The sequence below is a fragment of the Danio aesculapii genome, chromosome 18 (assembly GCF_903798145.1).
Source record: "Danio aesculapii chromosome 18, fDanAes4.1, whole genome shotgun sequence".
NCBI classification, from domain to species: domain Eukaryota; kingdom Metazoa; phylum Chordata; class Actinopteri; order Cypriniformes; family Danionidae; genus Danio; species Danio aesculapii.
Window position 1 is genome coordinate 48,856,663 of NC_079452.1, and position 23,646 is coordinate 48,880,308.

The 23,646-nt window shown below is 35.4% G+C and overlaps 1 protein-coding gene across 1 annotated transcript in view; it reads right to left on the reverse strand.

Annotated features, from left to right (window-relative positions):
• The window catches only part of pard6a (par-6 family cell polarity regulator alpha), a 61,061-nt gene that overhangs the window by 1,680 nt on the left and 35,735 nt on the right, over positions 1-23,646 (reverse strand). The window contains exon 3 of the mRNA XM_056478549.1: positions 1-1,010. This exon is cut by the window's left edge and continues 1,680 nt beyond it. Within this exon, the coding sequence (XP_056334524.1) occupies positions 136-1,010 (875 nt within the window). The 3' untranslated portion in view covers positions 1-135. The remainder of the gene's footprint in view (positions 1,011-23,646) is intronic.

The following is a 23,646-nucleotide window of genomic DNA, read 5'->3' on the forward strand; positions in this document are numbered from 1 at the left end:
AGCTGAGGGTCCTCATTCACGGGAAAGATCATTGAATAGGTTGTTGTTCATGATAGTAATGGCTGAAAATGTAACATAAACCTTCATTCGTTTTCTCATAAATGTGCATAAAAGGCTTCAAATGTAGTGTGAAGCCTACAACGTAATAAAATTGCCGTCTTCCCTCATGCTTTCTTGGCTACTGCTCGTCTTGGTCGGGCTGCCGTTGTGTGTGGGTGTGGTCAGGGAGCTCAACGAGCTGCTACTGGGTAAGGAAACACTTTGTGGGAGGGGCCTGTGTGCAAATGCGCCTGACGGCTGGGCATTTCCATGGCTACCGTTGCCATTAGTCAGACGGTGTGGCGCATACGTGGACAGGTTGTCGTTCTCGATGATCAGGTCAGTATCATCGTCACTGTCGCCTTCTGCCACACTGTTACTGTTGCTGTATTGACTGGCGTTCTGAGAGGCGGGGCTTGGGGCGGAGTCATGTGAGAGGGCGGAGCCTCCTGAGCCAGCAGAACTGTTTCCAGCTGATGTTTTAATTGCACGGTATGTCAGGTCGTAGCGGTATAATGCAGGTTTTACCGTAACAATGAGGTTGTGGCTGTTGGCCACCATCATATCGGTGACCTGGTCCAGTGATTTTCCTGACACATCAATGCCATTCACTTCAAGAATTTCGTCGTTTACTCCTAGCAACCCTGTTGTGTCTGCTAAACCGCCTTTCACTAGGCGAGAGATAAAGACGCCAGGGAATTTCTCTACACCTTGAGGAGTGACACGGACGCTGACGCCATCACGAATGTAGAATCCAAGCGGTTTGTGGGTGCCGTGCTTGTGCAGACGGACACGCAGATGCGTCTCGGGTAGGATGTCCACATCTATGATAGAGGAGATTTGTCGGAAATCTTGAGGAAGGCCGATGAGAAGTGGTGCTTTGCTCTTCGGCTGTGTTTGACGCAGACCACCTAGGCCCTTTTTTCTTCTCTGAAGAGAGCCGGTCGGGAACGGCACAGTGTCGTCTACATCTGAGGAGAGAAAAAGAGATGGAGAAACGAGTTATATATCATGATGTGCTGGTTAAATTGGAATCAGTCCCATTTGCTGAGTCTACAAAACCACTGACATTTAAAAACAAATATGTGGAAGAAACATGGAAGTAACTTGAGCTGTATTTTGGGAGCTCCCTGGATTCCACTGACCAAAATGAGAGAACTAATACAGTATATATATTATATTATAAATATATATATTATACAAATATACATATGAGCAATATCACATGAGAAGCAGTGCAATGTGGCTGTATATTGGCACTGGTGGGAGGCGTGCGTTAGTGCCCCACCAGTGCCAATATACAGCCATATCACATTGCTACAAGTGTGTTATTGTGTTTATACAAGTTCAAATGCATAATCATGTACATAAAAAAAGAAAATCAAACACAGAGAGTCTCAAAATCCTTTTGTAAGAGAAACTACTTTCTTCCACCATTAATTCCCATCTGCAGCTGATGTCAGAACAGCAGAAACTGTTGCTTATTCACTAACATCACTTTGGAGCTAATATTTGAATGATTCTCTAGCATAATCTCTAAAGTGATAACAAAACAAGTGATTTTGCTCACATTTTAACATTATAAGTCTGACCAGCATGAAATGGCATCAGTCTAGAGACATTTCTTAGTATTTCTCTGTTGCAATCGGGAGATCACAATAATTATCCCTGAAAAAGTCAAAGCAGCGCCAATACCAGCAGATTGCTGTTGTGTTTGTGTTAAAGAAAAATGCTAAACACATGCGGGCATTTCTTCTTTCTTTCTGTTTGCTGAACTAGTCTGCAGTAATGAAAACAGGAGACGCATTAGAAACAGATGGCCAACCAAAAGTAACTCTAAGTTATACAAAGAGTGGCCAACACAAAATACATACATTCCTCAAATAAGACCCTAATAATCAGAACAGTTCATATATTGAACTCTTATCTAAAGAGCTGGTAATCTCAATCAGGTGTGTTAAATAAGAGAAATAGGCTAAATATTCATAGATCTGGAATGCAATGACTGTTATGAATATAGTATATGCAGAGGTATGCGAAAGGACTTTTAATTTGTCAGCAATCTGGGTCAAGCGCTTCAGGTGAACTGTATGCCATTACAAAATCGGAGCGTTTAAGGTCTGTTTTCTTTGAAAATCTCCATTGGCTGAGTGATAGCTGATATAAAGTGGGTCTCAGATTGTACAAGAAGCACTGCATTAATTTACATTTTCCCCCTGCCATGTCTTTAAAATATGAACATTTATTTTACTCCAGTATTTTTAATGGAGCTTCTGCGCTAGCCTGCTAATCCTGACAGACGCCTGTGTGTAAACGGCTTTTCATCTCGTTTTACGCTTGAGCGATTAAATGAATGCTCTAATGCTCTATGAAAGTCTATTTAACAGATTATATTTTAATTACATTACAACATTGATGCTGTAAAAGGAACTGTATAAAATAGAAAAAAAGTCACATTAACCGTTCACCAGAAGTTTATCAGTATGGGTATTGAGAATCATTGTAACTGTTTAATCTGTGCCTGAGTTTATTCATGTGCAGGCATGATTTAGCCTACTGTAATTAATTAATTACTTAATTATCCTCTGCTCACTTTAAAGTCATTTCATTGCATGGTTAGTGGCATAAATGGAATGTGATGTATAGTACTGCTTTTCATATTAAGAACATGCTTTCTCGTTTATTTATGTTTTTATTAGGTTTGCTTGATTTTTTTTTTTTTTAGTTATTTTATTGATGAATTAATGTTAATTTTTAAGGTTTTAGTTTTTTATTTTGTTTCATTGTGTCTTTAATGGTACACTACTAAATGTGAAAGTTACTAGTTAAATGAAATTATGTTAAGTCAAATCACTGATATTTTGTAAAAAAATATTCCTTTAGCTTAGTCAAATAATCATTAAATTACTCTAAATTATGACTAATTGTCATTAGTGGAAGCCCTTTTATTATTATTATTATTATTATTATTATTATTATTATTATTATTATTATTATTATTATTATTATTATTATTATTATTATTATATTTCAGGCAGCACGGTTGTGCAGTAGGTTGCACAATCACCTCACAGCAAGAAGGTCGCTGGTTCAAACCTCGGTTGGGTCAGTTGGCATTTCTGTGTGGAGTTTGCATGTTCTCCCCATGTTCGCGTGGGTTTCCTCCAGGTGCTCTGGTTTCCCCCACAAGTCCAAAAAATGTGGTATAGGTCAATTGGGTAAGCTAAATTGGCCGTAGTGTATGTGTGTGAATGAGTGTGTATGGATGTTTCCCAGTGATGGGTTGCAGCTGGAAGGGCATCCACTGCGTAAAATATATGCTAGATAAGTTGGTGGTTCATTCCGCTGTGGCGACCCCTGATGAATAAAGGGATTAAGCCGAAAAGAAAATGAATGAATGAATTATGTTTCAGCCCTAAAAATAGAGAATGATATATAGTATTAAAAAGTGTCCTACCGAAACTGAATATAAACACACCTCATTCTTCTCCTCAGTCAATATTTATTTAAGGCCTGCTAAAGATTCAGCTCAACAAAACTGTGATGCTCTGCTTTCATCTCCTTCCATCCAATTCCTCCTGTCAGCTGCCTTCATAAAGAAAAAGACTCCCCTCCTCACAGCTCCACAAAAACCTTCCATTTGCCCACTAAATTTAGAAGGATCTACTGTATAAATCGCAGTGCAGCTTTATCACTGGCATAAAACAGCGTTCCCTGCTACTAAAAATGAGATACAAAGTGCCTCGCCATGAGATTCACCATCTGCCCTACCAGTATCACATCACTGTGACCTCATTTATTACATTGATCCCCATAAATCAATTTTAGATTCATTATTTTCAATGCTCTCTCAAAGAATTCAATACGACATTGATTCCTGACTCTTTATATTATGCAAAAAAACAAAAAGAGCTGATGGATGAACAAACAAGGATTGTGATAAATCTTGCGATAGGTCAAGGGTCACGAAACAGTATCAGATTATACAGCAGATTAATCAAAGCCTCTCTCACAACTCATTACATTCACTATTCAGAAGATCCAAACAATCACAGCTGATCCGTCTGACTAGACAATGAAAAATCAAGGCTGGTTTTAGCTTATGAGCAGGTAACAGAGAGAACAGAGAACTGGAGTCTGGTGGGAGGGTAACATGCGTCAGCAGGGAGAAGGTTTTTGGTTATTTTTAACCTGCAGCAGGGGTTTTTGAGCGTGGGTCTATACGCAGAGGTCCTTTTTTTGTGATTATGAGAGTACAGCCAGCTGGGAGTTGAAAAGTCATCAACAGACTGCTGACTAACATTAAATTGTGTGCTGTATTCTGCTGTGAGCACATTTAGTCCTACAGCCTCCTAATGGACATTGGGTATTTTGGATTTTTTCTGAAGATTTTAGGTATTTTAGAGTGGTTGCCAGGGCATTGTTATGTGGTTGCTATGGAGGTGTGTAATGGTCGAGGCTAAAGAGCTCGGCAGCATGTCTGTACAGTATGTTTCTGTTCAAGCTGCACATTTTTTATTATGCAAGAACAATATAATTTCTTGGAAAATTAATATTTTGTCCTCTTTAAACATTTCTACTTAATAAAGTCACATGAAGGTAAAAAAATGTTGATGTTAGTATCAGTATTTTTAGTTTTTAGGATATCTATAAGAAAAACAGTGAAAAAATTTGTGTTTAGAAAATATAAGCATGTAAAGCTTGTAGTTTGTCACTTCCACCTAAATGGATCTAGGGATGCAATGATTATAAATTTTGGTTGTATGATTATAGTGTGAGGAATAATCACGGTTTCACGATTATTATGCATTCATTAATTTCAAAACACTACTAGTTTAAAAAAAAAAAAAATCACAAGAAATCTCCTTATATTTTAAAGTGTTATTTATTGCTGCTCAGTAACCAAATAATTCAGCACAAAGTAAAATTAATAATAAAAAAACAATAGTCCATTTCTCTCTTTGAATTAATTTTTTTAAAAGGTTATAAAAAGAAAAAAATATTAATAAGAAAAAGACTGTTTGGGCATTTAAAAATAAGTAATATTTTTACACTGAAAATAAATAAATAAATAAATAAATAAAAATAAGAACAAATAAAAAAAACAATCTGTATTTGTCAAATGTAAATCTTAGCTACATACATGCAAGTATTTCCTTTTTAAAATGAATAAATGTAGTCAATGGCTGTCTGAAAGGCACTTTAGATCAACTATTACAAAATATATTACAATATTACAAAATTTTTGGCATTTCATTTTGTGTTTTTTTTTCTGTTGGAGTAGAAATGTCTATATTTCATTCAAAGTATGAAGGTGATCGGTCCGGTTCTTGTCACATGACATGCAGTGTGCTGACAGCATTCTTTTTCAACCAGGTTCGCCTGGAAAACATGAGCGTATCATGCCATGTGCATATTGGGAGTGACATGCACACGGCACGACATGCTCATGTTTTCCAGGCGCTGCCAGTTGAAAAAGAATGTCGTTAGCACACCACAAGCCATTAATTTCTATTGGAACCAACAAACTTGCGTGTGCAAAAGACGCGATATATAAACACCTTTAGTCATACAGTTAATAGCCTCAGTCATAGTTAATCCAGTGTGCGTGGGTATAAGCCTTGGTGTACAAGCTCAGAACGTTAAACTAGTTAAACACAGTTGACATAACTTTGTTCAGTTGCAGCAATTTGTTTAGTTGCAGCAAAATCCAAACCACAAACCATGTATGAAGTAAACCGTTATTAAAAACATTATACAACTTCAAACCATCTGTCCCATCTGAAAGAAGCAGCCCAGCATGCACCACTACACCAAGATCACATGATAGGGGATTATATTAATTAGTCAGTTTGACTGCAGGCGCAGTTTGTCTTAAGAGCCTCAAACAGTAGATTACCAGCTCACATCAAATTAATTACCATCAGGCCTCAGGGTCCCACATGTGGACGGGTGCTGAACTCTGACCCCTGTGCTCATATGCAGAAGACAAAAATAATGCACATTTCTAACCAGACTGTGCTTAATAAGCTAAAACTGCACCTGATCACGTAAATGCTTTTATAAATCATTTCTAATATAAATGGTGTAAACATAACCCAATTGACACAGCTAGATTTTTGCCCCATACTCTGACTTCACCAAGCTTTACGTTTTCTTTAAAACAGATTTCTGTGTGTTGAGCATAAATTAAGACGACGTTAGCATCTGTCAGCTTTAATTTTGGATAAACCTGGATAATTCTGAGCATTTGTCAGCTAATTTCATCTTCCGGGTTTAAATTTATTTTTGAGGCGGGATAAAAATCAGTGATGTAGCGCTCATCTGCCTGTTCAGAGATGACATGTCAGTTTCTCATTATTATTTATAGCAGAGTTTTCTTATCTTATGAGTAGACCCTGCATTCTTAATTATTCATGAGAGCACGTGATTTCTGAATGCAAGGCAGACCTGCCAAGCTGTGAGACCCAATGACTAGGTGAGACAGAGTCTACGCATGGTACGCAGAATTTAGCCGTTCATAAAGGGTCGTATGTGTTTCTTTCCATGATCCACAGGGTTTGTTGCATGTTTGCATGCCGGTACAGCAAAGCTGTTGGTTTGCAGTAAGCATTTTTTTTGTGAGAGCTGTACGAGAATTAGAGAATGGCAGACTCTCTCTTTTATCAATTGTGTTGATTACCATTCAGACACATCTCCTATATCCGTGCTGCTGTGTTCGCACGTTTAAAATCATCCAGATTACCGGCAGGGCTAATGGTTGAAATAGACAGGGCAAGAGACCTGCTGCACTGCTATCCACTGTGTCTGCATTCAGACCCTGGGATTGAGTCCTCCTCATTTTTAGTGTTTATATAAACATGATTATCTTTATAACGATATAACAAATTGTGGTTATGCGTTTATGAAATTAAATCTGAGATAGACTTGAACTTAAAAAGAAGGATTTCATGGCCCTTTAATGAGTTGCACATATACGTGATGTGTGGCAGGAACACGTCTTCACTGTAGATTTAAGTACAGCCAGACTGTGCAAACAATTTGGGAGAGGAAATATAACCCAAGCTCAGATGCTTTCTTCACCCAAAGAATTATTAAAAAATGTGTAGAAGCGCTACAATCAAAATGGCACATCTTAAGTGGATCATATATGAGCCACAGACATGTTGCAATACTCTGTTTTTAATTATTTGTTAAACATGACAACTGTCATAACAAATGAAGCTGAAGTTAGATACACAAATGATTGCATCTGACATCACTAGAAGTAAACAAACTGATTTATTAATAAAGTCTTGCAAACACTGTTTAGTTGCATCACCGGGTTATTGGTTTACATTGTAAACCGAGGCAAGAGTGGAATATTGTGAGTAATAAGCATATTGTAAACATGTTTAAAGATCCACAAACCATAACCTGCGCTTGACTGACCTCAGGATATTAAATGTGTAAATGCAGACAGTATTGTCCGCTGCATGTGTGTGGATGTGTTTATGAAGACTGAATATAGCCTATATAGTATGCAACACACACTCTCTCACACACACACCCTCCTGTCTGACTGCATTAGTCTGGAGTCTGGCCCCCCGCTGTGATCAGGACAGTCTCTGTTATTAAAGCTGCTAGGGGCAGACGGGGGAACCTGCGGAGGCGGAGAGGGATCCTGCCAGACAGAAGGGTCAGAGACGGGGATAAAGGGCAGGCCCGAGGGGCTGCAGCAGGTCCTCCTGGTTAACACGTGGAGGCGGATGTCGCCTGGCCTCGAGACCACGCTCGCGATGTTAAGTAGTAGAGCTAAACTGATCATTTGTGTGTGGGTGTGTGCAGTGGGTTCAGGCCTTTTATATCTTGTAAACATTACTAATTAGTGAAATGACGTGATGGATTGCTTGAAGATCAGAAGCTAATGCATTGCGCTCTCCAGGATGATTAAGAGACAGCATCCCGTCAGCAAGTGCTCTCCCACACACACACACACACATGTATATACATGTACACACACAGTCACAGTGACGAGATGTCCAAGGCCCCTCACTAAATGGAAAATGGTCACAAATGTGACAAATAAATAGGAGTCATTTATATTCTAGACAACTGGTGTCGGCTTTGTGTGTGTCTATTATTATCATGTGAGCTGGGGTTAGCATTATGAACTGTTGTCTAATTTGCATATAATGGCTATCATTCTATATAAAACAGTTTAATAAAAAAGTGAAATATATAATTTAATACAGAATGAAAGTATTACGTATAGTTCATGTAGGTCTAATAAACTAGACTCTTTATAATACATCTTTAAATAAACTAAATCCACACCAAGTTCCTTTCTTTCCTTTCGCTTCCTTTCATTTTCCTTCTAAACTTTTTTTCTGTTTCTCTTCTTCATTTTTTCCTTCCTCCCTCCCTTTATTTATTTTTTTCCTTACTTTCCATTTCCTTTCTTTACATTTCTTTTCTTTCTTCCTCCCCTTACCCTTTCTTCCATCCCCATCATTTCCTTTTCCTTTCTTTCTCCCCTTCCTTTCTTTACATCCTCTTCCTTCATTTTCCTTTCCTTCAATAATTTCTTCCTTCTTTCTTTTCCCTTCCTTCCTTGCCTTTTCCACCCTTCCCTCCCATTTCTCTTCCTTTTTTCTTTATTTCCTTTTCCTTCATTTCCTTTCCCTTTCTTTCTTTCATTCCTTTTCTTTTATTCCTTTCTTTATTTATTTCCATTTCTTTCCTCTCATATCCCTCTTTCCTTCCTTTCTTTTTTATTTTCTTCTCTTTTCTTCCTTCCCTTTTCATTTCTTTCTTTTTCCTTCCTTTCTTTCCTTTTCTTTCATTCCTTTCTTTATTTATTTCCATTTCCTTCCTTCATTCCTCCCATTTCCCCTCTTTCCTTCCTTTCTTTTTTATTTCTTTCTTTTCTCTCTTCCCTTTTCATTTCTTTCCTTTTCCTTCCATCTCCATCATTTCCTTTTCCTTTCTTTCTCCCCTTCTCTTCCTTCATTCCTTTCTTTATATCCTCTTCCTTTCTTTTCTTTTCTTTTCCTTCAATTCATTTTTCTTCCTTCTTTCCTTTTCAGTCCTTCCTTTCATTTCCTTTTCCATTCTTCCTCACACTTTCTATTCCCTTTCTTTCAATTCCATTTCCTTCATTTCCCTTTCCATCCTTCCTTCCTTCTTTTCATTTAAAATCACCATAGGACACAGTACATGTACACAGTTTGCATGCATATAAATTAAACTGGTAACTAGTAGTAACTGGTAAATCATGGTAAAAATGTTACAAAAATTACATTCATGTTTTTTTTTAAATAAATTAGCTACAAAGTCATTAATTGTCTTATAAATGTTTTTTGAAAAAATCTATTTTTCAATTTGATCCATTAGTATGGATGTATTTGTACATGTATATGCATGCGTGCATGACAAATACAATTGGAATCAATAGATGCAAATGGGGATTAAACCCCTTTAGAACAACCATCTGTTACTTTGCCATCTAAAATCATACATTTTTAATTTGTGACCGTCTGCTCTGTTTTTATGGTCTAAAGTTATGACGTAATTTTATCAATACTAAAAAAAGGCTGCTTCCCTTTAGCTACCATCTCAAGTAATAGTCTATCCTAAAAGTAATACAAACACAACATAACCTCACTCATTATCAACAGCAGTTTCACATCTCTGTTATACTCTATGCATACTTTTAGCTGGGTTCAGATTGTGATGTATTTTCAGCTATGAATCGGTTAAAAATAACAGCATTATTAAGTCATTGCTAGTCTGAGGAGGAAAGCAGCTAATATTACCCAGTATAACCACGCACACAGTTAGACCCAAACAGACAGAGACGTTTCCCTCTGCATCTCTTTTAAACAATGCTTCAAAAAAGAGAATATGTATTAGGTCTTATTTAAAATAAACCTCACGTTCAAACCATAGCAGAGCAAACATAAACCAGAACCCAAACAGCAGACTGCAGCGCAAGTTCTTCACAAGCAGCGGCTCACCTGAAAAATACAATAAAAACATCAGAACTCCTGCCAGGTGTCTGAGGCCTGCAGACACAGACTGAGCGGAGCTTTGTGAACATTGCTCTCTGGATTACAAAGATACAGAGAGACTTTAGAGACTTCCTCAGACAGAAAAATGGGGAAGAACTGCGCCTTTTCCACACAGGGACATCTGGTGATGTGGACGAGACACTTACTTATTGTCTAAATACACTTCATGTCTCACTCTCTATGTTCAAGTTTACACAGGTGTACTAGTAAAGAAGTATATTGTAGGCAAGTAGTGGAGTAGAGTGATTAATCACATCTAAACTAAATGTTTGTATTTACATGATATATATGTGTGTGTACTGTGTATATTTGTTATGTATGTATAAATACAAAGAAAATAGAAACATTTACAATACTGATATATCTACATCTACAGCAGGGAAAATATGCATGCAACACGTCATGTTTTTTCCTTGGAATAATATTTCTAAAGGAGCTGTTGACATGGAATTAAACCAGATTTTGGTAAAAACCCAAACAATACAAACATGAAAACAAAACAAAACTAAACTAAATCTGAAAAATGAGTTGTGTAATAACGATTAAATGATACATTGAGAAAGTACTGAACTAAAATATTTTAATACTTTATATAAAAGGCTTTTTTAATGATGGCAGCTTAAAGACGACACTCATATGGAAGAATGAAGTCACATGCATTGATCAGGTGTGAGTTTTTCAGACTTCAACAGTGTAAAAATCTTGGTGCATCTGTGGGTCTCGTCTGTCATATCTGATCTTTAATTTGTATTTTCTATTGGATTCAAGTCAGGTGATTGGCTGGGCCATTTCACAGCTTTATTTTCTTTCTCTGAAAGCATTTGAGAGTTAACTTGGCTGTGTTTTGGATCATTGTCTTGCTAAACATCCACCCTGGTTTCATCTTCATCCCCCTGCTAATGTAGATGTTGGACTGAAGCAGCTGATATTAATTTACAATGATGAAGGGCAGAGCGTTGCTGAATAACTACTGAGAGATTTCAGCTGCTGTCTGGGCTTTCACTGCCTTTCTACACCTCCCTTCCTTCATGTGTTCAATAGTTTCCCTGTGTCAATTCATTTTATTACGCATAACTTAATTTGTAAGTAATTATGTTTGTTTTCTTTGCATATATGGATTTCTTTGGTTGTTACCATCATCCAGTGAAAATTTCAAGTCAACAGCACCTTTAGAAATATGCTTTCTGAGAGAAATGGTGACGTGTTCAATACTAATTTTCTCTGCTGTATATTTATATTAATATATAATTTGTATTTTTCTATAAACAGCTGAAGGCAAAATTGTTAGCCATCTTATAAAATTTGTTTCCAATTTTTTTCTTCTGGAGAATGTCTCATTTATTTTAGCTTGGCTGGAACAAAAACAAGGTTTAATATTAAAAAAGGTTTTTAAAATATTTAGCCCCTTAAAAATTTTTTTTTTTTTTTTTTTTTTGCTGCAGAACAAATCATTGTTGTCTAATGGCTGGCCTTATTAATTTAACTTGCCTAGTTAACCTATAGTTAAATTGCACTTTAAGCTGAATACTAGTATCTAATAAAAAAAATAACTAGTAAAATATTATGTTCAGTCATCATGGTGAAGACAAAATAAATTAGTTATAAGAAACGAGTTATTAAAATTACTATATTTAATTAAAAATGTGTTGAAATATATTCTCTCTTAAACAGCATTTGAGAAATAATTAACGGGAGGGCTAATAATTTTGCCTTTGACTTTATATACATAAAAAATACGCACAGTACACACACACACACACACACACACACATATATTTTGTAAATACAAACATTTATTTTAGAAGCGTTAATCGTTTGACAGCAGTACTTATAAGGTATGTTCTTGGCAATGTTTTCCTACAATGCGATTCAAAATAATGCTGATTAAATTTTAATCAGCAATTTTCATTTTAATTGAAAACAACAGCACCCACAACACAACTATGTGTGTCAACTGAAGTACACAACTATAACAATAATGGAATGGGGAATGATATCGCTGGGATCATTTTCCCGCTGATGAATGATTTAAACAATGGCAGCCAGTCAGAATCAACCCAAGTTTAAAGAGCATTTATGCTGCCTTCGTGTATCATTTGCATTACAGTAAATATGAGTTTCCTAGTTGGAAATTGGACACAAATGGCATGTGAAGTTGTATTTCCTATTGGGAAGCTCATATTTTGCCAATAACATATTTTGATTAAATTCTGAGTTGTGAGGGTTATTAATTTTAAATATGGTAAAAGGGAGAAAGATTGCTGCTGTGATCATCATATTTAATCCACATTAAATAATCCACATTTCTTGTCATTAAAGTAATGCGTATTTACATTAATGAAAAATCAAAGCATTTTATATGCATTCATGCACTGCAAAAACAGCCTGTATTTGAATTTAAGTCTAAATAGCATTGTGAATGGTACATTTTATTCTAACTTAAATATTAAATATCATCGAGACATTTATTTCTGATACAACTAATACAATTTCCCCAATTACAGGGTGTCCGTAGGGTCTTAATTTAAAAAAATGATAAATCAATTAGGAGAAATTTAAGGCCCTTAAAAGGTATTAAAAAGTCTTAATTGCACTTTTAACGAGGTCTTAAGTTTTGTTCAAGCGTTTTCCAAAGTGTTTGACTCCAAAAAAGCATAAATATTATTATGTTCCCTCTATTATTAATAATGGCATGCTCGATCCACGTGGTTGGTTCAGGCCAGGGTGTGTCCGTCCAAGCTCCTTTGACCGGGTGATGTTACATAATTTGCGACAAACGCGGGTAAATGATGTGACGCTCTCCACATGTAAGGAAACCATAGAGCGAAACAGATGGCAAAATGGGAAAATGTATCGCTTGCATACTTCTGGTTGGAGAAAGACGAGTGAAAACAAACTTGTAATTTATTCTTCCAAGCTTGTCTGAGTTTGGTTGCATGGTTGTGCTCTATTGATTTATTTAACGACTACTGTTTATTAACAATTGTTCATTAAGGTAAAGTTTTGATACTGATTAGAACTTGATGAGGTCTTAAAATATTCTTAGAAGGTCTTTAAAAAGTCTTAAAAAAAGGTATTGAAATTATCTTTAGGATCCCTGCATGTACCCTGAATTACATTAAACCTGGTCTAATTAATTATTCCTACACTGTAAAAACAAATCTACATTTTGCAATTCATGTGTGTTTTACATTTATTTAGGCTTTCAAATTCCATCATGGGATCTTAATCTCCACTCTTTCAACATTTAATGTTGAAAATTTACCTCTGCTATTTAACATTGTTTTTTTTAATCAGCTTTTTTAACCATTTCGGAACAATACATTTCATAGAAAATATAAATTAGTTGTGTTTAAGTAATTATATAGTAGTGTTTAAGTAATTTACATAACCGACCAAAAATGTCAAATAAAAAATCTTTTCAACATAAAGCTGTCGGAGCACAGACAGTGCAATTTGATAGTGTAATAAACGGAAAAACACCTATAAATCACAAACTACAAGATACTGTAAATTAACTGATATTTTACAGTGTATATTTTGGATTTCAAAGCACATAAACATAACAAGCTTGTAAGCACACAAGTTAAGAAGATGAAAATAAGAAACTTCAGATAGCATGTGAAGGGAAAATTAAAATGAAATACGAAATACGACTCTATTGTGAAGAAAGCCCAGCAGAGACTGTACTTCCTTCGTCAGCTGAGGAAGTTCAACCTGCCACAGGAGCTGCTCGTACAGTTCTACTCAGCTGTCATCCAATCCATCCTCTGCACTTCAATCACCGTCTGGTTCGGCTCAGCTGCCAAAACTGACCTCCGTAGACTACAGCGAATAGTCCGGACTGCTGAACGAATCACTGGCACAACCCTTCCTACACTTCAAGAACTGTACTCTTCCAGAGTGAGTAAAAGGGCTCGCAAAATCACTCTGGACGCCTCACACCCAGCACACTACCTGTTCGAACTGTTACCGTCTGGTCGGCGCTTCAGAGCACCGAGCACAAAAACAGCCAGACACAGGAAAAGTTTCTTTCCTCAGGCTGTCTACCTTATGAACAGTTAAATATTCCCCTACTGTGCAATAAATATGTGCAATACTTTCTCATACACACTTGTACACAGCACCTTATATCAATATACAATGCAATACTTTCTACATTCGCACTTGTACACAGCACCTTGTAACCCGCATATTTATAACAATCTGTACATACAACTCAACATCCAGGTTTCTTCACTAACCGCATCTGTTTAATGTTCATCATTTTTTATTATTATTATTTTATTTTTTCAGATTATTTTGTGTTGTCACATGTCACTTTATGTACACTGGAAGCTTCTGTAGCCAAAACAAATTCCTTGTGTGTGTGAAGCACACTTGGCAATAAAACCGATTCTGATTCTGATTCTGATTCTGACAAAACATTAACCTAAGCTTATTATAAACTGATTTTTAATAAACATTGCTGTAGATGCTAATACAGTTTTCTTTATAGATACCGATACTGGTGTGGACAGGTCTAAATGGTCGTTCATATATTGCAACTTTTGACCGCACAAGCTCTTTATTTCCAATGAAGGCACACCTAGTTGAAAACCATAGATACTTCCATTAGATGTCACCTACGCTGTTGTTGTCTATTGAAAAGGAATGCTTCAAAAGAGCTGCCATTTTGGTACAGGGTAGCGCTCTTTTGAAATTAATGTGGGTCCAAGGTGTAGTGGACAACTGGCCATTCGGAGCAATAGATACAAAAACATCTATACATATATCTATGATTGGGAGTTTTCCCGGTGGTCAGTATGCAAATATATATTGCAATTTACAAAAATTATAATTTTACGTCACTTTTCTATATCGATGGACAAGTGACTGCACGGACATTCCTGACAAAGAGCATGTGTTTGTGTACATGGAAATCTATTATGTCCCTCCCTCCTAAATTTGATCTAATCCATGTCCTGAAACACAGCCCCTCTCCTGCTTTCACTTCTAATACTAACGGAGGGAGTGATTTGTTTGTAAACGAATCTTTGTTTTGAACGGCTCATGTGAACCATCAATATCATTGTGTCAAAATCCACCTTTCTGATCTAAATGGTATAGAACATTTGTGATATCCAATAATTTAGGGTGGACAGTATGCAAATTGAGGCGCAGGCACTGTTATGTTATCAGGCACCCTTTTAAGTTCAAATACTAGCCGTTACTTCACTTAGTCGACAATAATACAAGTTTCTTGCTGATTTTATTCAACAAAACTAGCATAAGCCTAGTATTTAGTGTGAGTTGGTGCTACCTTGCCTTATAGTCAATGCAGTAAGTGACTGTATTCTCATCAATGACGTGACTTGTTTAGCACCAAAGTTCGTAACATATATACATTTCTTACATATGAGATGTTCTGCCTTTATGCTTCGTTTTCTTTGTTTGCTCATTGCTACACCTGTACGCAGCGCAAAAGTCCAGTATTTTCAGATTAGCTTTAGTCTTGACTAGTGCTGTTGATTGACTTTTGCCCTGGGAGCACTGTACAAATGTAGCGGTGGTATTGACGCATGCTCAGGGCCGGTATGCGATATATAGTGTACATATCCATGGTTGAAAACAGCTCAACTTTTCAAATTACCGTGAGACTCTAGTCATGTGACTAGAACTAACCAATCACCTTCATACTTAATATGTAATATACACAATTCAGTTATATTTACCTCAGACAAACACAGAGCACCCAAACGCTGCAGTGCTTTTTAATTTTCTCCATAGATAAAACTTGTATCAGAGCTGCAGCAATGGTTTGTTAGTTTGTCATCCTGATGGTCTCCTACAAACAACAGATGTCACAGGAGCGCAAGCGCAAAGCGTGCTTTCCACACACTTTTAGACAGAAACGCCCCATTCACAAAGGGTGTCAGCATCAACGCTTCTTATTCACTTTGAATGGGTGATGTCAAGCGTTGCTGAACTGAATTGTAGCTCTGCTTCAGCGGCGTTGCTTGCTGCAGAGGTTGGGGATTTCTTAACTTTTCAAGCACCAACAGAAGCGTCAACCAATCAGATCGCTTAATGCAAATACCCCAGCTCAGACAGTAGCCGATTGCGGACTAATTTAATTGGCTGACGCTGCTATGACGACCGCGTCAGCCCCAACTTTAGGCACACTCTCGGGCAAGCGTTGACACTGAAGTCCAGTGTGAATGCATGGACAGTGGTTTTAAAAATATAAGAAACCATTGTTTTTAGCGACACCTGTGGTCATTAAGTGAACTGCTGCCAGCAAATAATTCCTTGTGTTCACACATGCTCACACTTGAACATCATACAATGGCTGATATATATGCGACAAAGTTCTTCTTCATGCTTTGATTAAAATAAAAGTTAGACCCTTTAAGAGTGTGCGTCCACATACTGTACAGCATCAATACCTCATTCATTTCTTATAAAGAAAACAACACTAAAGTACCAGGACTGTTCAACAAAACATGAATTCTTCTCCACCCAATATGAGATTCATTATTTCCTCGCTGGTTTCTTTGGTGAAGTATATTATTGTAGAACAGAATGGCTTATTGACTCGCTGATTCCACCTCCGGCCACTGTGTTATGCCAGTATAGGGGAGCTTATTTACCCAGCATTAACACCTAATAATGTGGTGTTATGGCAAGGCTGGATAGCTTATTGACTGCGTCTCTACACAGGACATTGGTAGGTTATTAGCAGAGTCGTATATCATGCTGACTGTGGAGTCAGTGTCTCTCGCCAGCAGAGAAACGGCTGCTGGGTGTTTCACTAGGTGCTGACATGATATTGGCCTCAATCAAGAGACAGTGTGTCTAATATCAGTAGGATTTAATTTGTTCAACATGCTAGTTTGAAAACATTTAAAATCTTATTGCTACATTAAATATTTTGACATATTGTGATTAATTAGGGTATAATTTGTATTTTGTAATATCTTTTTAAATTACTGGTATAGTGATAATGTACTCCAATAATGTGTATTAAAATAAAATGAAAAAAAAAATAAAGATGAAAAATCGAATCAGTTTAGTCAAATCAATCAATATAAATGAATTACTAACAATTATTTAAAATACAATTAACTATTTTTATTATTAACAATTAATTTGTATGTAAATATTAAAATAGTATATATATATATATATACATACATATATATATATATATATATATATATATATATATATATATATATATATATATATATTTAGAGAATACATAATATTACAAATATTATAATATATAAAATATGTTTTATTTGAATGGTAAAAAACATATTTAAATATTGATTTTTTTATTTATTACTGATATAACAATAATATATACCAATGTGTAAAATTAATTAAATAATAGAAAACTATTTTTATTTTGTTTCAACCAACTCAGTAAATATAAAATTTAATTTAATTAATTTTAATCATTTTTAATACAATTAAATTCCTAATATAAAATGTTATATATATTTTAAAAATATAGAAAATGTTTAAAATATTAGTATCATATATTACAGATTTTTACATATCAAATATTGTACATAATGATTTATTATAATATAATTTGTATTAAATATATACTGTATTTTATAGTGATAATGGATACCAAAAATGTATATTAAATTTAAAATAAAAAACTAATTCATAATCCAAATCAATTCATTAAAATGTATTAATAACAATTATTATTCATACAATTAGTTTCATAAAATTACATATTGTATATATATATATATATATATATATATATATATATATATATATATATATATATATATATATATATATATATATATATATAAAACTTTTATTTTTTTTTTCCAAAATACATTAAATGTTTAAAATATTATCATAATAGATTATTTTAAATGTACACCTTGTCATTTTTTATAATAATTATTACACTTTATTTATTCATTAATTTATAATCTGACAATACAGAAATGACTGATATACAACAAACAGACAGTAGATCAGAGTTCAGGACAGTGTTGTCTCTATCAGTCTCTCAGCAGACATCATGCAGGTACTGAGCACAGGTGGATCAGTTTGACCAGAGTAAAACAGGGTGGCAGCAGGAGAGCAGAGAGAAGCAGACACCTGATGCAACTCACACTGACACAACACAGGTGTGTTTATATGGATCTCATTACCTTCATGCTAGAGTGACTGAAAAGAAACCTTTTCCATTTGTGTTACAACCAAAATACCCATTTAGATACAATAAATCTATGCATCAAGTCTATTTTAAATGAATTGTTCACTCAAAAATGAATTTTTACTCATAATTTACTTACCCTATACTTTATGAGATCCTTTTATTTCTTAACACACACACAAAGATATTTTAAAGAATGTTAGAAAGCATAGCCACTGACTGACTTGAAAGTAGGAAAAACATTGAAGCTAATGTCTACCAATTTCCAACCTTCTTCAAAATGTATGAATTTTCCTTTTTGGTGAACTATCCCTTTAAAATGACAGGCCAGACCTGGCTTTATAAACAAGCCTACAGTGCACTTTCAACCCCGTTTCTGCCAAGTACAACAAAAACATACTCAACAGCCAAAACTCTACTTGTACCATCGCTTCAGCATTGTCCCATCAAAGCAGGCAGTGTGAGTGCTGTGACCTGCAATATGTGCACTGAAATAAATACAGGAACACTAAATATTATCACTGACTCTGAATCCCTGTTTTAGGATGTTTATGTAGCTCTGAATCTTCCCCTTGTACTTCCACCTAATCAGTCAATAGTGTTTGGGTGCGCATGACTGGAGTTCACACACACACGCACACACACACGCTCACTAACTCGTACACACTGACTGTCTGACCTCATCCTCTGTTAGCGCCATCTGGAGACTAACCCTCAGCCATATGGTCACCATGGCAACGGCAATCCTCACTGCCACACGTGCACAAGAGTTTAAGAGACTGACACAAACACAAGCTCACCTGCACATTCAGTGCGTTTCTGATGTCCACTAATGGCATAATGTGGCATCTGGTTATATTTGATTCATCAACACGGCATCATAAATGAGGGAAATTCAGTGTTTAGTATCACCAAAGTTCTTTTTAAGCCAATTGGTATCACTGACTATTGTAGCCTTTATTAGTTGTTAGGTCAATTTACTATTATTATTATTATTAGTAATAATAATAATAATAATAATAATAATGATTTTAAATGTCAAATATTTATTTATAGTAGTTTTTTTTATAATTGTTTTGTTTATTTTTAATATATATATATATATATATATATATATATATATATATATATATATATATATATATATATATAGTTTTATTTTTATTATTATTATTATTATTGATTTTAAATGTCAAATATTTATGTAGTAGTTATGTCATTTTTATTTGCTTATCTAAAGCTCTATAGTTTTATTATTTATTTATTATTATTATTTAGGTGTAGGTTGAGCACAATCTCTAGAGGCCTCAGGATGAGTATCCCCCAGGTGGAAATAGAGAACAGAGGAAATAATTAGCGTAGCTGCTGTTAATTGTGTATTTAAACGAGAGATATTAAATATCAATGCAAAAATGAAGTGGTAAAATGAAAATACTAGTTATATAAAGCATATGAGTGTTTTTAACAAAATGTGTGTTGCATTAAGACAGGAAGAGTGTGTCCTACAGGTGGTTGTAAAGTCCACTCACCTGCAAGAAGCACATGCATGCATAATACCGTTATGTGATGCACTGTGTGTATGCTTTACTAAAATGATATGTCTTTAATCTAGTTTTGAACTGAGAGAGTGTGTCTGAGCCTCAGACATCATCAGGAAGGCTATTCCAGAGTTTAGGAGCCATAAAAGAGAAGGCTCGACCTCCTTTAGTGGACTTTGCTATTCTGGGTACTATCAGATGCCCTGAGTTTTGAGATCTTAAAGAACGGGTTGGATTGTAGAGAGACAGAAGGTTGGTTAGATAAACAGGAGCTAGATTATTGAAATAATAAATAATCATAGTAATTATAGTTTAGTATATTAGGTGATTACTATTAATTTAGAATTTATTTCCCAAAAAAGAAAGATAAAACATTAAATAAACCTTTGAACATAAGAAAGTACAGTCCTGCAACAAAGTGTGTTGACTATGTGAGTGATGTGTACTTCGGATCAGACAGTAATGATTATGGGACTGTTTTTTTTTTTTTTCTTTTTGGATTACTTCATGCGCTGATGAGAGCTGGCTGCTAATCCCCAATGATTAACGAATACACACACACGCATGCACACAGACAAGACACAAACAGACAAGGACATGGACACAGACATAAACACACACAGTTCAATTTTATTTTAGCTGGTCATTAAAACTGTTGGGTTTTCATGTATTATCAGGCTTGTGCTGTACAGACATATTCTTTCCTCTTACCCAACAGGAAGCATTCAGCGCTTTCACATTTTCAAATGTGAAAATGCATGACATATGTGCCGTTTTCCTCATGAGGACCAAAGAAAATTTCCCCAAAGTCAAAAACGACTAATGATATTGCTATACATTTGGTTCCTACAACGGGATGGACACGACAGCAGGACCACACACACACCCAGACACCCACATTTTGCAATATATCATATGAGAAATGGACAAGTTTATCATTAAATTCTGTCATTATTTATTCACTCTCGTGTGTTCTCAAACTCATAGGACTCTTTTTCTCTTTCGTGGAACAGAAAAGGAAATGCAGGCAGAATAATAAGTAAAAGTCACGATGACTCGCGCTACATTCCAACTCCTCTGTTATGCTGGTGTGCAACCATGCAGGACCAGAGGCAAAAATATAACAGAAAGTGACAGAAATGCTCAAGCAGTGAATTTATCTTCCTTATGTTATCGAACATATAATGTATTTTATTTTAGACTAGTCTACTAATGGATTTAACATCTCTGCCGATACTAGTATACACTAACTGACAAAAGTCTTGTCACCTATCCTAGTTTTAGGAACTACAAATAATAACTTGACTTCTAGTTGATCATTTGGTATCAGAAGTGGCCTCTTATTAATAAAGTCATCTGGACTGGCAAAGAAAGCGTTCTTGCAGAACACCCAGAGTTCATCAAGATTCATCTTCCATGTCTCCTCCATCTTACCCCTGACATGCTCAATAATGTTCATGTCTGGTGACTGGGCTGGCTAATCCTGGAGCACCTTGACCTTCTTTGCTTTCTTTAATGAAGGAGTGCTATCAAAAAGAATTTGCCCTCTCCTGTGGTTTGTAATGTAATGGGCAGCACAAATGTCTTGATACCTCAGGCTGTTGATGTTGCAATCCACTCTGCAGATCTCTCGCACACCCCCATACTGAAAGTAACCCCAAACCATGATTTTTCCTTCACCAAACTTGACTGATCTCTGTGAGAATCTTGGGTCTGTGCAGGTTCCAATAGGGCTTCTGCGGTATTTGTGATTATTGGGATGCAGTTCAACAGATGATTCATCAGAAAAGTCTACTTTCTGCCACTTTTCCAAACGATAAACTAGAAGTCAAGCTATTATTTGTTGCTCTTACAACTGGGATCGGCGACAAGACCATTGTCAGGTAGTGTACAGTGTCTCCAGAGATGAATGATAGTAAATGTATTTATACAAACTTTACTTATTACATTTTTAAAGATGTTTTAAAGGGGACCCATTATGTCTCTTTTAGACTTTGATCAAAATTGTGCTATTTTGGTGATTATCGCTGTAAATTCAAATGAGATTGTGCTTCCAGTAGGCATGGGACGATAACCGTTTTGAAGGTAAAAGTCAAGGTTTTAAAACCGTCAAAATTTTCTGTAATACCATTCCTCAGGTATGTGTAAGATTTTTTTTATTTACATTTTTTTTATTGTCCATTTGTTTTTTAGGACAACTGTATCTCCAGCAGAAAAGATCCAAAGATGCAGTTTTATATTGTACAGAAATCAGTGTTTTTAAATTAATAAAAAGAGCAGAAGTCAATGATTCATTTGAATTATGTAGCCTGACGTGTTTACTGCTCCAAAATATCATAAATCTTTCAAGAAATAGAATATATTGTTTTCAAAGGGGAAAAAAGTTTTTTACCCAGACATTTAAAAAGAATATATTATAGAGTAGAGGGCACAATACCGTGATATATTTATCCAAGGTTATCATACCGTCAACCTTATACCGGCCCATGCCTAGCTACCAGCCCTGTTTTGAAAAAAGGATGGAGCTAAAAATGTCTATACATTAGCAGAACAGCAGGCTGCTGCTCACTCAGGACTGTTTATGCTATTGAGGGAGAGATTGGGCAGGACTTTCCCCCTCTAATTACATGTACAGAGGGAGAGTGTTTCTGCAGGTTGTTTTTATCAAGTGTGGTTATAAGAAATATAATTAATTAATTTTTACCTATTAGAGGCTGGCTATATTCACACGCTGTTGCCACACAACTGTGTTTAAACACCTCATAAAAGTGATTTTTGCATAATAGGTCCTCTTTAAAATGTAATTCATAGCTAATTTAGAGTATTTATAAAAATAATTCTTAATATGTTGTTAAACTTTTTTTCTGGATTATTACTGGATTAATAACAAAGGTCATAAGAACAGCATATCAGTAAAAAAAGAAAAAAATTGATATGTCGTGACTCGAAACATAAAGTTTATATACAACTATAAATAAAAGCATTAATTTCTTTCAAAAATAAAACTCTTAGAGACCCTAAACGTTTAACAAAAAGTGAATTTACAGTACATTTTGTTGATTTAACAGATAAATAAATGACTTTCTCTAAATAAGATTTCTCCAATTCCTTTATTCAACAGTAGTATTTCCTATACGATTATATAAGAGGGAAAAACACCCTAAAATACTTCTGATCCTGTCACAAAGTCTACTTTTTTAGATCCTTTTATGTAAAATATGGGGCTTGTCAGCATCCGCCCCATTGACATTCACAGTGTGGAAAACAGCCGAATGTTCTGCTTTTGTGTTCGACAGAAGAAAGAAGGTCAAACAGGTTTGAAACAACAGAACGCTGAGCACATGATGACACGCTTTATTATCTTGATGGAAAGGCATAAACTTTCGGTCTCTCTTCACATTTTAATCTGAAATATGAGACTACAGATCAACACGTGTTTACACCTGGCGTCAAGATGCATTTTCATCAGTAAAATCACAAGTAAATTACACAAAATACAGGTGTAAATAAGGTCTGAAGTGCTTGTCCACCTTTGATCACTTTCATCAGGATTCTAAAACACATTTAATCGTATTGCAGTCATAGTTTTCAACAGTTGAATGCACTCAAATGGCGACAAAAATACACCTGAAACTGCATGTTCATAGCATTCAAACGCTTTCCAACATGCTTTCATGATGTAGCTCCTTAGCTTAACATATAGACAAAAATCAATCAAAACAAAGAGCACTTCCCATATTCACTTCCTCCATGAGGTGATGAGGAAATACAGTTTCTCCATATAAGTTCCTTTGCTGTTTATAAATCTTACCTACACACATTTTCTCATCTCACTGTAAAA